The following is a 14,590-nucleotide window of genomic DNA, read 5'->3' on the forward strand; positions in this document are numbered from 1 at the left end:
GGTGGGTAAATGAACACAACCCTCTAACCCAGGCCAGGCAGGGTGTATTTGAGAGGTCCCCGATGCCCAGTTTTAATCGCTGTCACATCCCCAGAGAGCAAGCAGGTATAGCAAACCAGCATCCCTTAATGTGAGACCTCGATGTTGGTCAAGAGATATGCATGGATAGGCCCCTGTGATTTCAAGCAGTTATCAGCTCCCTTCTGGCCACTCTGTTCAATTTAATTCCTGGATAATTCCTACTGCATCAGTTTCCAGCTCTTTGGCCATAGAGATGTTGCTCTGCCTGCCTGCACATCCCTCCTCATGTGAGCAGAATTTGGAATGAAAACAGTATAACAGTATTAGTAGCCCTCTGCCCAGGGTCTTTTGGAGGTGAAAATACCCTCTTGATCCATTGGGGGGGGGGGGGGGGGGGGGGGAAATCCTATTCTATTAAATAGACTTGTGGACAGATTTTACAGCACAGCCTGGAAGCTCATTGCTATTAAATTGAACAGGTGAGAAATCTTTCCAGCCCATGATTTTTTGTTGGAAAAAAAATCACTGACTTGGCAACACTTTTTAATGGGAAAACATCCATTCAAATGGGTGATTCGCTGTGCAAGCTGTGGGGCCCATCACAGTGTGTCATGGGGAGACGAGGGCAGGAGTAGAGGAAGAGCTCTGCAGCAGTCAGAGCGCTGCACCAGGCTACAGAGGAGAAACATCAGGTTTATACCCATTATACCCAATGCAAGAGTTGAACCCAAGCCACCAGCATCCCCGTGCCATTGCACACAGGATGCTCCATCCATAGCATCCACGAGAGGATGCCAAAACCTGAAAACATCTCATGTTTTCTTTGATTGTCCCAATATAGAAAAAGGCTGGGAATTTTCAATCCTCTAGTTTTTCATGGGAGTGGAAAACCATTAGCATCTCAGCCCTGTGAGCAACTCTGACAGCCTGGAGGAGGAAGATACCACACCTAGATAAGGTGGTAACCATCTCCTGCCATTTTGACCCATAGCCAACCCCCGATGGAGCTGCGAGGAAGGTATTGCCATCTGTGGGGCATACAAGGGTTAGGTTATTCCACATTTAATTCAAAAAGCCAGAAGATCCCTGTGCAACAACAGGCAAAGCCCAAACACACACAAGTCCAGTGCAAAGCTTATACGTTTTAGACTTTGTCATTCCTTGCACTTCTGGTGAGTGTCAGGGATGCACAAGAAAAAAAAAGCACACTTGCCTGTCAGATGAAAAAAAATTCAGTTCAGGCCTCTTATTTAGAATTTAACTCAATAAAACAATAATATTTATGTGTTACCAGGAATCCAGTTAAATCAGAAAAGAAGGAAAAGTTGCAAGAAAGAATATGAGAAAGTTAAGAGGAAACCACCTCTTGGGAGCACACACCCTGCAATGGCAGATCAGCACCTTGCAGCAGCAGGAGTTGGAAGTGGTTTCATTATTTGGCCTCTGCTGCCACACCAAGAAGGACAAACCCTGCTGAAGAGCCACATCCATGGAGAACAGCTCCAGGCTGCTGGCATTTACTATGGATTTATGATTCACTGTGGATTTACACACAGTTTAGGCTGGTTGAGGTCCACAGGCGCTGGATATGGTCTCAAGCTTTGGGAGAGGCTCCCACGACAAAAGCCCTTAGATGAAAGCCAGATGTCTGCCACCTCCAGGCTGAAATGGTCCAGTATCAGCATATTTTGCACTGGAAAAACAAACAAACAAACTTTAAAAAGATGCTATAGCTCCACCTGAGGATATGGCTCCAACTGAGGGAGCCTGAGGAGGTCAGATCACAGGATTATGGTTGTTTTTTCCAACCCTAAAGAGGTGAGTGTCAACATAAGGAAAGCAAGAGCAGCAGCTAGTGCATATATCGCACAAAGCGTCTCTACTTTTATTAATTTCAAGGAAGGAGGGAGAAAGGCTAGAGGAAAACAGACTTTCTGAGATCACAGCTGTTCTGCAGCAGCCCTGCAACCCACACCAAGCATGGTGGGTCCGACGCGCCGTGCAGCGCAGCAGAAATCAGAGCAGGGACCACATCAGCTCGTGGTGAAAGACCACAGATAAGATAAAAAGTCAACTTTCGGCAACAAATGGAACAAAAAACCAAGCTGCAGCCCTGGTGAGACCAAAATGCCCAGAGGCTGTAGTCGGGTGATGCTCATGCACACCATGTCTGCAAGAGCGCTGGGCACCTGTACAGACATGCAGCAGCCGAGAGGCTGTAAAATCCCTGCTGGGGCTTCAATTGAGCCCTGACAGCTGATAGCAGAGCACAATCACCACCCTTATTTAAGTATGCATTGGGGAGACACCCCTGCAGGGAGGATTAACCCTTTCCCAGTCGCCTGCACAGTGACGAAGCAGCACACTCGTAGAAGGGCAGCAGTGCCCGATGGCCCCGAGCAAGCAAAGGCTTACTGGGAATAAAAGCCTGGGTCATCTCACAAATGCAGCAAAGAGGGAGAAAACAGGTGAGGACCGACTCTCACATGAGATAAAAAAAGCATTATCAGGCATAAGCACTGCTAAACTAGCTCATTAATTCAAAATGCTTATTCAAGAGCAACCATTTCCCAATTAAACTACTTAATGGGCTTCAATTAAAAAAAAAAAAAAAAAAAGGAAACCCATGCTTGAGATAGAAACTGCTGACTCTGATTTTACAATTTTAAATTCAACACACAGACCAGATAGAAAAAGCATTTTAGCAGTAATACCGCATTGCCTGCGTTGATAGGCAGCCAGGGCACATGCAACAGCCCATGGACCTATGGCAACTGCGCACACAGGACTTCTGCCACATAAAACCCCCAGTAAAAACCATCCACACTCGTCTCCCCACCAAACTGTCACTACGCCGCCACTAAATACATATACCCCCCAAGTCACAAAGAGGATGACGCAAAACTGTGTGATCTCTTGGGAAATGCAAACTCGGCACAGGTCCACTAGTCACAGCTGCACATTAAGTGAAAAGGTGAAATACAGTTGCTGTGCAAATTGCTCCTAAAAGGATGCTTTTGCCGTAGCATAAAACTTTGGACATGTCTTTCTTCTGAAAGCATTGTATGAAGTTCAGACTAGAAGTCTTCAGCCTGGAGAAGAGATGTCTTTGCCAGAGATCTATACAATGGCAAGTTGCACAGAAAGGAGGAGGAAGGACTGGCCTTCCACTGTCTCTTCCAACACAAGGACCAGGAGTGATCAACTGAAGTTAAGGAGATGTTTCCTCACTTCACCCAAAAGGCCATAGGCCCTCTGAAACCCCTTATCCGAAGATGCAGTGGATGGAAAGAGTTTATACATCAATTTGAGGGGAAACCGGACCTGTGTTTTTAAGATGAATGTATTGAAGGTTGCTAAACAGACAAACCACTTCAGGCTCAGGAAGTCCCTGGCCACCAACTGTTTTTGGTTATGGGCTGGTCTTGTATGTGCATACCCTGTTCTTACTCATCCCTGATCAGTCATCTCCAGCCACAGAGGCAGGACACCCATTTCAATAAGCCAGAAACCCAAACGGTTGCATGGTTACACAGATGTACATTCAAAACTGTCATTCTTGTATTTTAAGGCTTTACAGAAAGACGCTGAGCTAAAAAAAAAAACAAACCAACCAAAAAAAACCACAAAAACAAAAAAAACCCCAACCATCCAAAGAAAGTAGTCGGCAATGGGCTATTCAATTCTTGTATTTCAGGTTTTCCTTCAGATATTCAGTTATGTGGACATTCAGCATCCTTTATCTCCCTTCCACCTCCTTGTCCAGACATCTCATCTTGCCTCTCCCTCTCCTCTTGCCTTCCCATTCCCTGCAGTTAAGCCAAGCTTGCTTTGTCTGAAGGACTTCAACTTTTTGGAAAAGTCAGAAGGCATTCATCAAACATGCTATTGTGCAACTATTTCCATCATCGAGTTGCATATCGCCCCTAAGGTCTCTTAATTCTTCATTAAGAAAGTGCTCCACGTGGAAAGAGGCAAGAGAGGAATTGGATAGCACTTCACAAGCTTTGCTGTACCTGAATATGCACGATTTGAAATAAATCACTCCAGCCCAGCAAACAGATGGGCAAACAAGCCAAACACCAATGGTTTTGTCAAAAGGAAGCGACAAGTAGCAGCAGGCCCATTTCTGCCATGAGTCATCTTACTAGCAGCGTTATGGAGAGAAATCACCCAAAGCTGCAGGTATCAAGCGAGAACAGAGCATCAAACCAAAAGCACCAGAGAAACAGCCGACCCGTTGACTACCGTTCTGGGTCTGAAACTGTGCAAGACCAAACCAGCTGCTACACAACTGCTGCAGGAAGTGGGCTGACTTATAAAAATTTCAGCTATAGACATGCACCAGATGAACTGGGCACAGTGTTTCATCTAAAAAAAGGTCATGAACTTTATTAAAAAAACACACTCTTCAAAAGGTAGACAAGTGTCCAAGTGAGAATACCAGGTTGCAGCCACTAATACATCAAAACCACACCTTGAACATCTTAACACTAACAGGCAATTTGATTTTTGGAAAATACTTTTTGGTCAGCTCATGCCGCAGCATCTAGATGAAGGTGCGGTTAATGGTACAGGGTCCCAAACTGCTCTCAGAAGACTGTCTTATGCTTAATAGATCCCAAACTAATTTCCTTTTCCAGCTGTGTTGCTTTACACAGCTCCTCTTTGGCCAACAAAAGTGGCTCCAGGGCACATCCACCTCCTTGTGCCACGTTTTCCCACCTCCTTGGCAAGACCCAGCTGCAAGCACCAAATGAAATAACCACCACAGGGCATGTGTATGCACAAGACTGCATCCGCCCATCCATCTCCTGGTGTTGCCAAATGTGCCAAATCCTTAACAAATGAGTCCTACCTCCCCAGAGGAGCCTGAAGTCGTGCTCTTGCACTGCTCTGAATCAAAGCAATCAAAATTTCCTACTCCAAAGTTTTTTTGCTATGAGGACAGTGAAGAAGAGGGACGAGGGTGAGTGGGGAGGGAAAATCTCTGCAAAGTACTCAACCTGTGCAAGCAACGCCAGCTAAGCTCATGATCACAGGTTGGGACCTTCACCAAAGGCACAAATGCCCAGGTCCTGACTTCTTGCTGTGCTGCAATCTTACTGTCATCCACAGGAACAGCAGAGGAGACAGGAAAATTAAATGCAGAGAAGTTGATCTTGTTGACAGTGGCTGGCATCCCCAATTTCAGTCTTTCACAGCAAAGCAGTGAGGATCCGCTTCTCCCTGCTTGGTTAACATAGCAACTGGGCACCATGGGACAACATTAACAACAGGCTGGCATAAAGTAATTCATACTTCCACCACCAGCATCAAATTGCTTTCCAGATACTGGTCAAGTGATGCTCTGTCAAAGCTAGGTTTTTTATCAAACAGGTAGGGTTTTATCCTACGTGAACAAAAGTTTGGCAGATCTTATCTTATTCCCCTACAATAAGATCTCCAGGTCTTACTCTCCTGGAATGTAAGTTTGCCAGATGGAGCTGCAGAGATGAAGGTGGCAAAGCTTGTCCCTTGCATTATCTTCCTTCTTTGCTTCAACCTTCAGGGAGAAGCAAGGGCATCCCCTGGAGTGCTGAAGCACAGACCCAATCAGAAAAGGACACATGGACTTCACGTGGCCATCCCTTCATCTCCTTCAAGGGAGGATGAGTCAAGAAACTGGCAACCAGCAACCAGCGTCTGATAGGCAGAGACATCTCTGACATCTCAGATGGACTCAAAGCAGGAGACTATTCACTGAACTTAGGAAGAAAGCAGGAGTCAGAGGAATGGTTCACAGCACCTTATCTCCCAGTCCCAAAGCTTGGTGCCTCCAGCATAAGGAGCAGAAGTGAAGGAGAGGAAGCAATGCTGGAGGCAAAAACCCCATGACAAAACCAATACAGGGTGTGCCATGCTCAGGAGCAAGCCTTTATCAGGGGACTACAGAACCACCTCAGGGGCCCAAGACCTGCATCGCTCTGGATGTGTGCCAGCTGCTAAGCAAGAACAGCTGATACCTCCCAAGGAACATGTTTGCACAAGGTAAATCGGCACAAGGGATGCTCAGGGTTGACTTGGCAGCACCAGTCACAGTATCTTTTCAGTGCACTCAAGCAACAAGATTCAGAACTTAAGCTTTCATTGAAGGCTTGGGAAATGACCGTTGTTCTGGGGTACGGAGGAGCCTCCAGGGCACGAAGAGATGTTGGAGTGCCACTGGTGAGAGGATGAAACTCTCACAAGGAGCACATGGTTCAAAACGAGGCCTTTGAAGAAGACATCAGAAGCCAAATGGTGAGAGAAAGCTAGCAGCACATCAAGAAATAATCAAGCAGCAAAATACTTTCCACTCAAGGAAAGCAACCTGTATGGCACCAGGTGTCATCCCTCTATACTCAACAGGAAGAGGTGAGGACATCATCCTGGAGACACATTCCAAGAAGTGGCTTTCCAGATTCATAAAGCAGGCCACATACACAAACTGTGAGCTTGGGTTCTTATACGAAGCTTTTCCTTCCTTTCTACACAAAAGAGCTAAGTTGAGAGCCAAGAGGATGGACAACCCTCTGAGGTTAAAACAATCCCAATCTGGCAGAAGCACCTCCTTCCTCTTCTGCTTTTTATTATTACGCTGTATTTCTCAATCCAGTGGTTCCCATCTGCTTCCAGACCTCTCCTCTTCCAATGGTGCTGCAGTTTATCCAGGGTGCCATCAGGCCCTCAGCCCTCTCCAATGTGTCTCAGCTGCAAGCTGGTTTGCCCCAGTAGCCCATCCCTAAGTCAGATCTGAGCAATACTGAACCTTCAGATGGTCAAAAATCACAGACCAGAGCTATTTTACTGTATATCTGGATTTCGAGAAGCCTTGCGAAAAAGCCATGTCCTTCCCAAGTGCCAGTATTCAGAGAAGGGAAATAGCTCTCCTTTTCGCTTGCAAGTGGATGTTATCAGTAGTCTTTCACTGCTGCATGATCTTTACACAAGCTCTTCACCATCCTCCCACGTGAATGCCAACATTCTCCTAAGCTGGTTGCAGTCCTACCTACAGTCTATAGCTGTCAGCCATCCTGTTTCCATAGTTTCAAACACCTTTAAAGCAAATGATCCCCAAGCCAACCTCTGAAATTCTTCTCCTGCCTAAACTCAGCCCTCCAGATGCCTCTCAGACACCTCTCATCAGCTGTTTTATACCATCTTTGCAAAACCTCAGCAAATCTGTCTAAACATGCGCCATCACCCCTTTTCTCACAAGTTCCATGCCTCCACCCACGAGGTTTCTCTCTCCCATTACCAAATCCTGCTTTACATCAAAGACTTTGCCGCCTTATCCTCGAAACTCATTAATTTCCATTTAAAATGTTCATTCATGCACATATTTCCATTACAGAATCCTTCCCTTTTTCTTCTGCCATTTTCCTTCTACCACAAAAACATTATGGAGGACAGGGCACCCCTGATATCTGTCCAGCCCATTCAAATTTCTTAATCCAGCACTTCCCACCTGCTTCCAGCCCCTTCATCTTCTAAACCCCACATAATCCTGGTATTATCACTAGTTTGTTGAAGGCGAAAAAAAATCAGAGCCTTAAGCAGCCTGAATTATACAAAGGGTATTTTCAAGTACAAACTTCAGCCTCATTTTTTATCAACTTAAAACTCTGACATGAACAGGCTCTGAACCAGGAAAAGGATGCCCCATGAAGGCAAAGTGCCACCTTTTTTCACCACCTGGAGTTAGTTATGGGACACAAGGTAAGTTATCAAGCCCAAGAGTCCTCAAAAAATAAAAATAAAACACACTAAAACCCTCTTCTACTTTGCCATAGTCAGTACAACCCACATAGAAACATTTGCAGCTGGAAAACATAGCCCAGCAGTTAATTAACAAGTTTTTTTGCACAGGTTGCTCATTACAAGTCAAGTACATGTGCTCATTGTTCCCATTAGGCTGAATAAACGCATGCAGGTTCATACAGCACATCAGCAGCTCACTGAGGCAAATGCATTTGCTGAACTTGCAGAACCCTGACATTTTTCAGAGCTATTCTTTCAAGAAAAGCAACCTAAAAGCGTTTCTCCTTTCTATGCCTTTAGACTAAAGCTTTGTATAAAAAAAAAAAAAAGAAACAGGCAGAAAAGAATTACCTGTCCTACATTGCAACAAAGATACCAGTGGCTAAAAAGTTTGAAGGCACAGAAGAAAAGCAGAAAATGAGAAGAAACACAGAAAAATAATGAAACACCATAAGCCGAACCATAAAAAGTCTCAAAGCACAGGGAGCAAGAGATACTAAAAAGGCAAAAAAACAAGAATGGGTTTTTATCCTAGTAGACACATCAGTTCAAAATAAATGGATTTTCTCATCTGCCTAGCACAAGACGCTTTCAAATGCATGAAAAAAGGACCAGAACTACCAAGAAGGATAGACATGGAAAGAGGGGGGGTTTGAGAAGATACCAAAGAATAAGGTTGAGAGGAAACCAAAGAAGCAGAAGTAGCAAGCAATTCACATTATGTTTTTGAGAAGACATCTTCCAAACATCGACCCAGCTTGTTATTTGACCTGCCCTCCCTTTGTATCAATAGTCTCAACCTGTAGGGCTGGTTTGTTGGGCTTTTTTTCTGGTCCACCCCTTGTGGGTGTATGACTGCACCTGGCTGTGCCTCCTGGCTCCCGCTGCACCCAGAACACGGACACCGTCACCTCCCCATGGCAATGGGCCAGGGATCACAGCAGCGCATTACCTTAGGGCATCTGGTTAGACTAATATAGAAACATCGTCACTAGCAGATGTCATCACTCATTTCATAACCAAAATGCCAACCAACTGAAAAAAAAAAAAAAGTGTTTTAAAAGTCTGCTACTGACATAATTCCTTCTTTAAAGAGCGTAATTTATAACTCTGGCTACAGTTTTAAAGAAAGATGTAATTAATTATTAACAATCACTCCATGGCTGTCTAAAAAGAGACCTGCATAAACCAAGTTGCTGTTTGCTGCTGACATCAGAGGTAGCAAAAGCTCACCAGGGCACCCGCACTGAAGCTTTTACAGCAGGAAAGGCGGTCAGAGGAAGACACGGAAAACTGCAGGTGGAAGGACAGAGCACACGGAAGCATTCCCTGTACAAGCACCTAGCACCATCCTGGGAAGTGCAATCATCACGTTAGTCACCAAAGCACTCATAGGCACAGCCATAAATGGAAAAAATGAGTATTTTTTTACAGAAGCAGCTTTTAGCTGCTAAGGACTGGAGCATGGGACTTCTAGTTAACAGGACAAGAGTATAAGTCACACAGAATACTCTATCCACATTGCAACAGCACTTTTCACCCGTCTTCAGACTAGAATCCCTTCATATATATAGATCTATGTATTTATAGAAGCTACTCAACATATTGAACACTGTTCAGACTACTTTCCTTAAAGCCTCCCGTCCTTCCTTTCTACACCTTCCCACTCTACTTTCATTTTCTGGATGAAAAACAAGCTTACTCAGAAAAAGGAACATGTATTAACAGACTGGGTAGTACCGCCTGCTGTTTTATTAAAATGGGGTAAAGCCCTTAACTGTGTCATTCACCTGAAAGGGCCAGACACAGCTGGCAAACATTCCACCCCCATAAAGTACCAAAACTATTTTCCACATCTCTTACCACCAAAGAGCAGAATGGGCCACATCACCAAACCTCTACTTGATACGCACTTTTTTTGGACATGCTCAGCCAGCTGTGATACAGGGATGATGTTAACACCAGCAGGAAGGAAGGAGGAATAACAAGAGTCACCTAAAGTAACCCAATTCAGCATCCCCAGGACTCAGGGGGTGCAGAACAGTGCCCTGGTTCCTCGCCATCACTAGAAATGCAGAGACTATCCAGTGAGCTATCGGCCTCTCTTTCCTAGAGGCTCAAAGGGTAACCCTAACACAAAAGGAGAACACCATGTATGTTTTTAGTAAAGTGCCGGTTTGAAGTCTAGTTTGAAAATAGATGAGCAACAAGAATAGAAGGAACCCCGAACTATGTACTTGGTATATGTGTTGAGCGTACTTTTTCCACTGGGAAAAAATGCATCTCATTGCCAATTTAAAGCTCCTTTAGGAAAAGACTTCTCAGGTTTGATTCGCATCTCATTTTGCTGGAGATGCACCGGTCAACATTAAAAAGAAGATAATGCACATTTCAGAAAGAGTTCTCTTACTCAGAGACTAAAAATGGTTTAGTTCCCCAGGAAACAGGTCATGCATCACAACATTACAGCATCACAGTAAAGGGTTTGATCTCCCTGCACATAATCTGCACTTCCAATGAGTACACTTGTTTAAAGCTTCTAAACATAAACGGGTTTTAAGCTGCAGTTCCCTTAAAATCCCTTGACACACAAGGAGCATCCTTTGCTCTAATGATCATGCTCAAAATTTCATGGCTTACAAGCAAAATATTTTAGCTGACCATTTCCATACTCAAAATACTTCAATAAAACACCCACACAGTGACAAGAATGAGACTTTAATCAGTTTTAAGTGGAGTTTTAACACTAAGAGATAAAGGGTTGTTAAACACAATAACAAACGGACATCTGATTTGTATGAGGCATTATCCTGTACATGTCATACTTGGTTTTTGTGTATTCTCAGTGCATAGCATTACACACAGAGCCACTGTTGCACAGCACAATAGTATTTGAAGAGGCTGAATCAGAGTAAGGCTGCTTAACAGACTGATTTTTTTTTTCTTTTAGTATATCTATATATATGCTATATGAAAACAGACTGAAAATTTGAACTGGCAGAGAAAGGCAGCTCTGCCAAACACTGCAGTTGGAGCCCCTTTTAGTGCACAGTTCCACCCCATCCATCTGCATGCATGACACTTTCTAACAGTATTTAAAAGGTAAACGAGGCACTTCGTGGCAACCACAGGCATCGTTAACATATTGCACACATTTGCTATGACTAAACATGGAACCTGCACACTAGCATCTTATTTTTTTAATTTTTTTCTTTTTTTTTTTTTGAAAGCTGAAACATTTGATGCTGCATGTAAACTCCACTTCAGTTTACAATGTGTGCCACAGGAACAAATCTGGATGCTATTTATACAACTGCCCTTTAATAGCTGTGGCAAATGTTTTGAGTGGGGCTACCAATGACTAGGGGATGCTTCAGGGCCTAACAGTAAGCTCTTACCAAAGTGATGCCTTCAAGTAGTTTCAGACATGTAAGCTGCTGTACATCCAAAAAGGTTTAAGCATACAGTCCGGAAACTCAAGGAAAGATTACCTACAGAATGCAGTTCAAGCTAATTATGAATACTGTCATAAATAAAGTTTTAATAACGACTCAAAAACCTTTCAGTCATAGTAATTCTTGTCAACTTCTATGGGGGTGGTAACTGAAATAAAGTATAGGAGAGTATGTATAATATATATTTATATATATAATATATATAATGCCATTTTTCCATTTCCAATGACTACACCATAAAATGTAAGCAAGGCTTCTCAAAGACATCGAAACATTCAAAAAAATCAAAACCCTCATTCCAACCTTCACATTCCAAAGGAAAAATAACAGTGCAAAAGCCCATCGCGTCATGATTTCCAATCAGGCCCTCAGCGTTACATACCGGAACCGCACCAATCCAATTTTTATTATCCAAAGTGGGACACGCAGCAGTGTCAATTTCCAAATACTTTCAAAGCATGAACATTTTTGTTTATTAGCCAACACAACTTTCAACTGTTAAAAAACAGACAAGGTGAAACATGATTCGAAGGGTAAGACTTAAACCTCACGTCCCAAGGTAACCACCTCCTGCTCGTCAATAACAGTGGGAATAATGAGCACTGGAACCAGCAATCTTGATCCATTAAGCTATTAATGTCTAATTAAACCTATAAGTCAGAAAATATTTATCAGCTTTGTTAGAAGTTAGAATCATGAATCTGATGAGCAAAACTGACCAACAGATACCGAAAAAAAAAAGCACTTTATACCTTCGTTTACCAATAGTAATTACTGGAAGTCCTGCATTGTCTCATTCAAATTGTTACCATTAATGCTGCTGTACAGGGCCCTTACAGATTCCATATCCAGTTGTTATCTAGGCGAGACCACAGCTAATGAACTTCAATGTCAGCACCAATAAGTTAATTAAAAGGAGGGGGGGGTGTATTATATCCTAAAAAAAAGTGTCAATTTGGGGACAGCTGTTCATGGCATACTTTAGAGAGAACAATTTTGTCAGCTACTTCACATTTGTATGCAACAGTAGTTGTACTCTTAAATCATCTGCAGTCTGGGCATGTCAATTATGTACCAAAAATGGATCTCAAGCCCTACTCCTGGCTATATCCCTATGAACAAATAATACAACACTGCCAGTTTAGAAATCTAATTTGTTGGGTGGTTTGGTTTTTGTTTTTTTTTTTTTTTTTAATAGCAAACAATATATTTGGGACAAGCTCTGCTTTTTAAAAGTACACATCTTCATATAGACACGGTGTTGAGAATTTACTGCAACACTGGTTTCCTCTATATCATGACATGTGTAATGTCTGTTTTTAAAACATCGTAGGTACTGAGTATTCAAGTAAAATTCCCTAACAGTTAATGAAATTTTTAAAAACAGTGTGCAAAACTGCAAAACTCATTGTAATAGAATGTGTAAGGTCAAAGGGGTGGAATGGCTGACAGAGGTTTGATTGAATAAATGCATCATAAATCCTCAAAACAAACACTAACCTGGAGAATCTCCAACTGAAATTTCCTGTGCACCATTACAAAATATTTTTATATTAATGAGAAAAAAAGCTTGCAAGGCAGCACATGACGTATTCACAGCAGGAATATGATTGAAAAACTAATAATATAAATGTAAGATATTGACTGATGTATGCACTAATAGCATCTGACTTTTAGCACTGGCCTTGATTATACAGGAGATGGAGCAGCCGTTACAATTCAGAAAAAAACAATTAATAAATCATTGTCAAATTTTGTAACAATTTGTTTCAAGCCTGTATTTTAGTTGATAGCCTCCACATTTGTATGGTTAAGTCATTGTTGCTGTGTTTCCTTTCTGTGACCCCAATAATTTTTCTCCCTTCATTTGCGGGTCTTTAGGATGTTGTGAAGGTTCATTCCTGTACCCCTATATGGAATCACTCCCTCTAGCTGCCTTTTCTAGCACCATTACACTTAAAAAAATAAAATGCACAAACAACAAGCAGTGACAGTGGCCACTCTTCAACTGTCCAGGATGAATTACGGTAGCATGCTAAAGAAAGGTGCATGTAAGTAGCCGGATATGGTAAACAGGCCAAGCTCCAGCGAACTATATTCCTTTCTGAGCATTACTTTCCATCCCCCATCCAAAATACATGCATTAGAATGTAGTAAAACCTTCTAGAAACATCTCTCAGCCAACTGCAGACTTTTCTGTTGCCACACAAGTGCAAAAAAAGGGGCAGGATGTGAACCTGTATATTTTCAAAACTTTGTTTGGTGACAGAACACAAAAGGAAGAATTCCTACGTATACACATTAGGTCTGTCTCCACTTTTATAAAACTGGAATAAAATGGGAAAGTGCCATGTTTATAGTTCCTAATTGAAGTTTTAATGTCCTTTTGACACAAAAAGGTATATACATATCAGAACTACATTACCTTTTTTTTTTTTTCCCCCCAAATGGACAAGTGTCAAACCCTGTAGATTTATAGGGAAAAACAAGATTGGTCAGGAAAGAATTGTTCCTATAATTGGTAATCTGACACTATGTCCTTTTGCCATTTAAAAAGGTCCTTTTTTCAGTTTATTCAAGTTTGTTACTCCTCGTGGTTGGTTTTTTTTGTGTGTTTTTTTTTTAATCTCCGATAAAAAAAATATTCAGACTTTTGTAATCTGCGTATGCTGATCTTCATCAAAAGGTTCATTCTCTGGATCAGAGTCAGTGGTGTCAGAGTATCTATAATGATCAGGTTCATTGTCACTAACATCTGGTGTTACAGAAGTTGAACTGCTAGCCTCTGGGTTTGATGGCTCTTCTACTGTTTTTGTGAAAAATAGCTTCACCTGGGAAAGGAAAAAACAACATTTAAAAAGGGAACCTGGACTTTAACCGAGCACAGGTAACAATGCAATTTTTAACAGCATGGCTCCTTTTACTACACTGAATCACTCAAGTGCTCCTCTCTTTACTCTGGAAAGAAGGAAATAAAGAAAGAGCTCTTCTGAGGTTAGTCAGCCTCTCACTACCAGCCCTGACAAAATGAAGAACTAGCAAAGCAGCAAGTTTTTCAAGCCCAGCTGAAGGAGTTCTGCATATCTGTACCAACCAATAGTACTCTGAGTTACAGCAGCAGGACATAACACTGCGGCGGGCCATGCCACAACAAGCTTTTCAACCGTCCTACCTTCTAGACCTCTGCAAGTACAAAGAGATTGTAGTAAGAGTGTACAGGAATGAACACTCTATAACTGGGGAGGGGAGGGGGGGGCGTGTGCGTGTGTGTGTGTGTTTTAAAAGTCAAGCAACATTCCAACAAGCAACTATGACCATTACCTTCAAATGAG

General features: G+C 42.5%; 1 protein-coding gene across 4 annotated transcripts in view; it reads right to left on the minus strand.

The window, feature by feature from the left end:
* The window catches only part of PTEN (phosphatase and tensin homolog), a 104,133-nt gene that overhangs the window by 44,163 nt on the left and 45,380 nt on the right, over positions 1–14,590 (minus strand). For 2 of the 4 annotated variants that reach the window (XM_087768089.1, XM_087768085.1), the window contains one exon: positions 10,506–14,089. The exons of the other annotated variants lie outside the window; for them this stretch is intronic. In XM_087768089.1, coding sequence (XP_087624215.1) covers positions 13,904–14,089 — 186 coding nt within the window. In that variant the 3' untranslated portion in view covers positions 10,506–13,903. Of the gene's footprint in view, positions 1–10,505; positions 14,090–14,590 lie in introns of those variants that run through there. 4 annotated transcript variants of the gene reach the window in all.

This window comes from Nipponia nippon, unplaced genomic scaffold (assembly GCF_047370975.1).
Source record: "Nipponia nippon isolate SJK-2023a ecotype South Korea unplaced genomic scaffold, ASM4737097v1 scaffold_3, whole genome shotgun sequence".
In the NCBI taxonomy this organism is placed as follows: Eukaryota; Metazoa; Chordata; class Aves; order Pelecaniformes; family Threskiornithidae; genus Nipponia; species Nipponia nippon.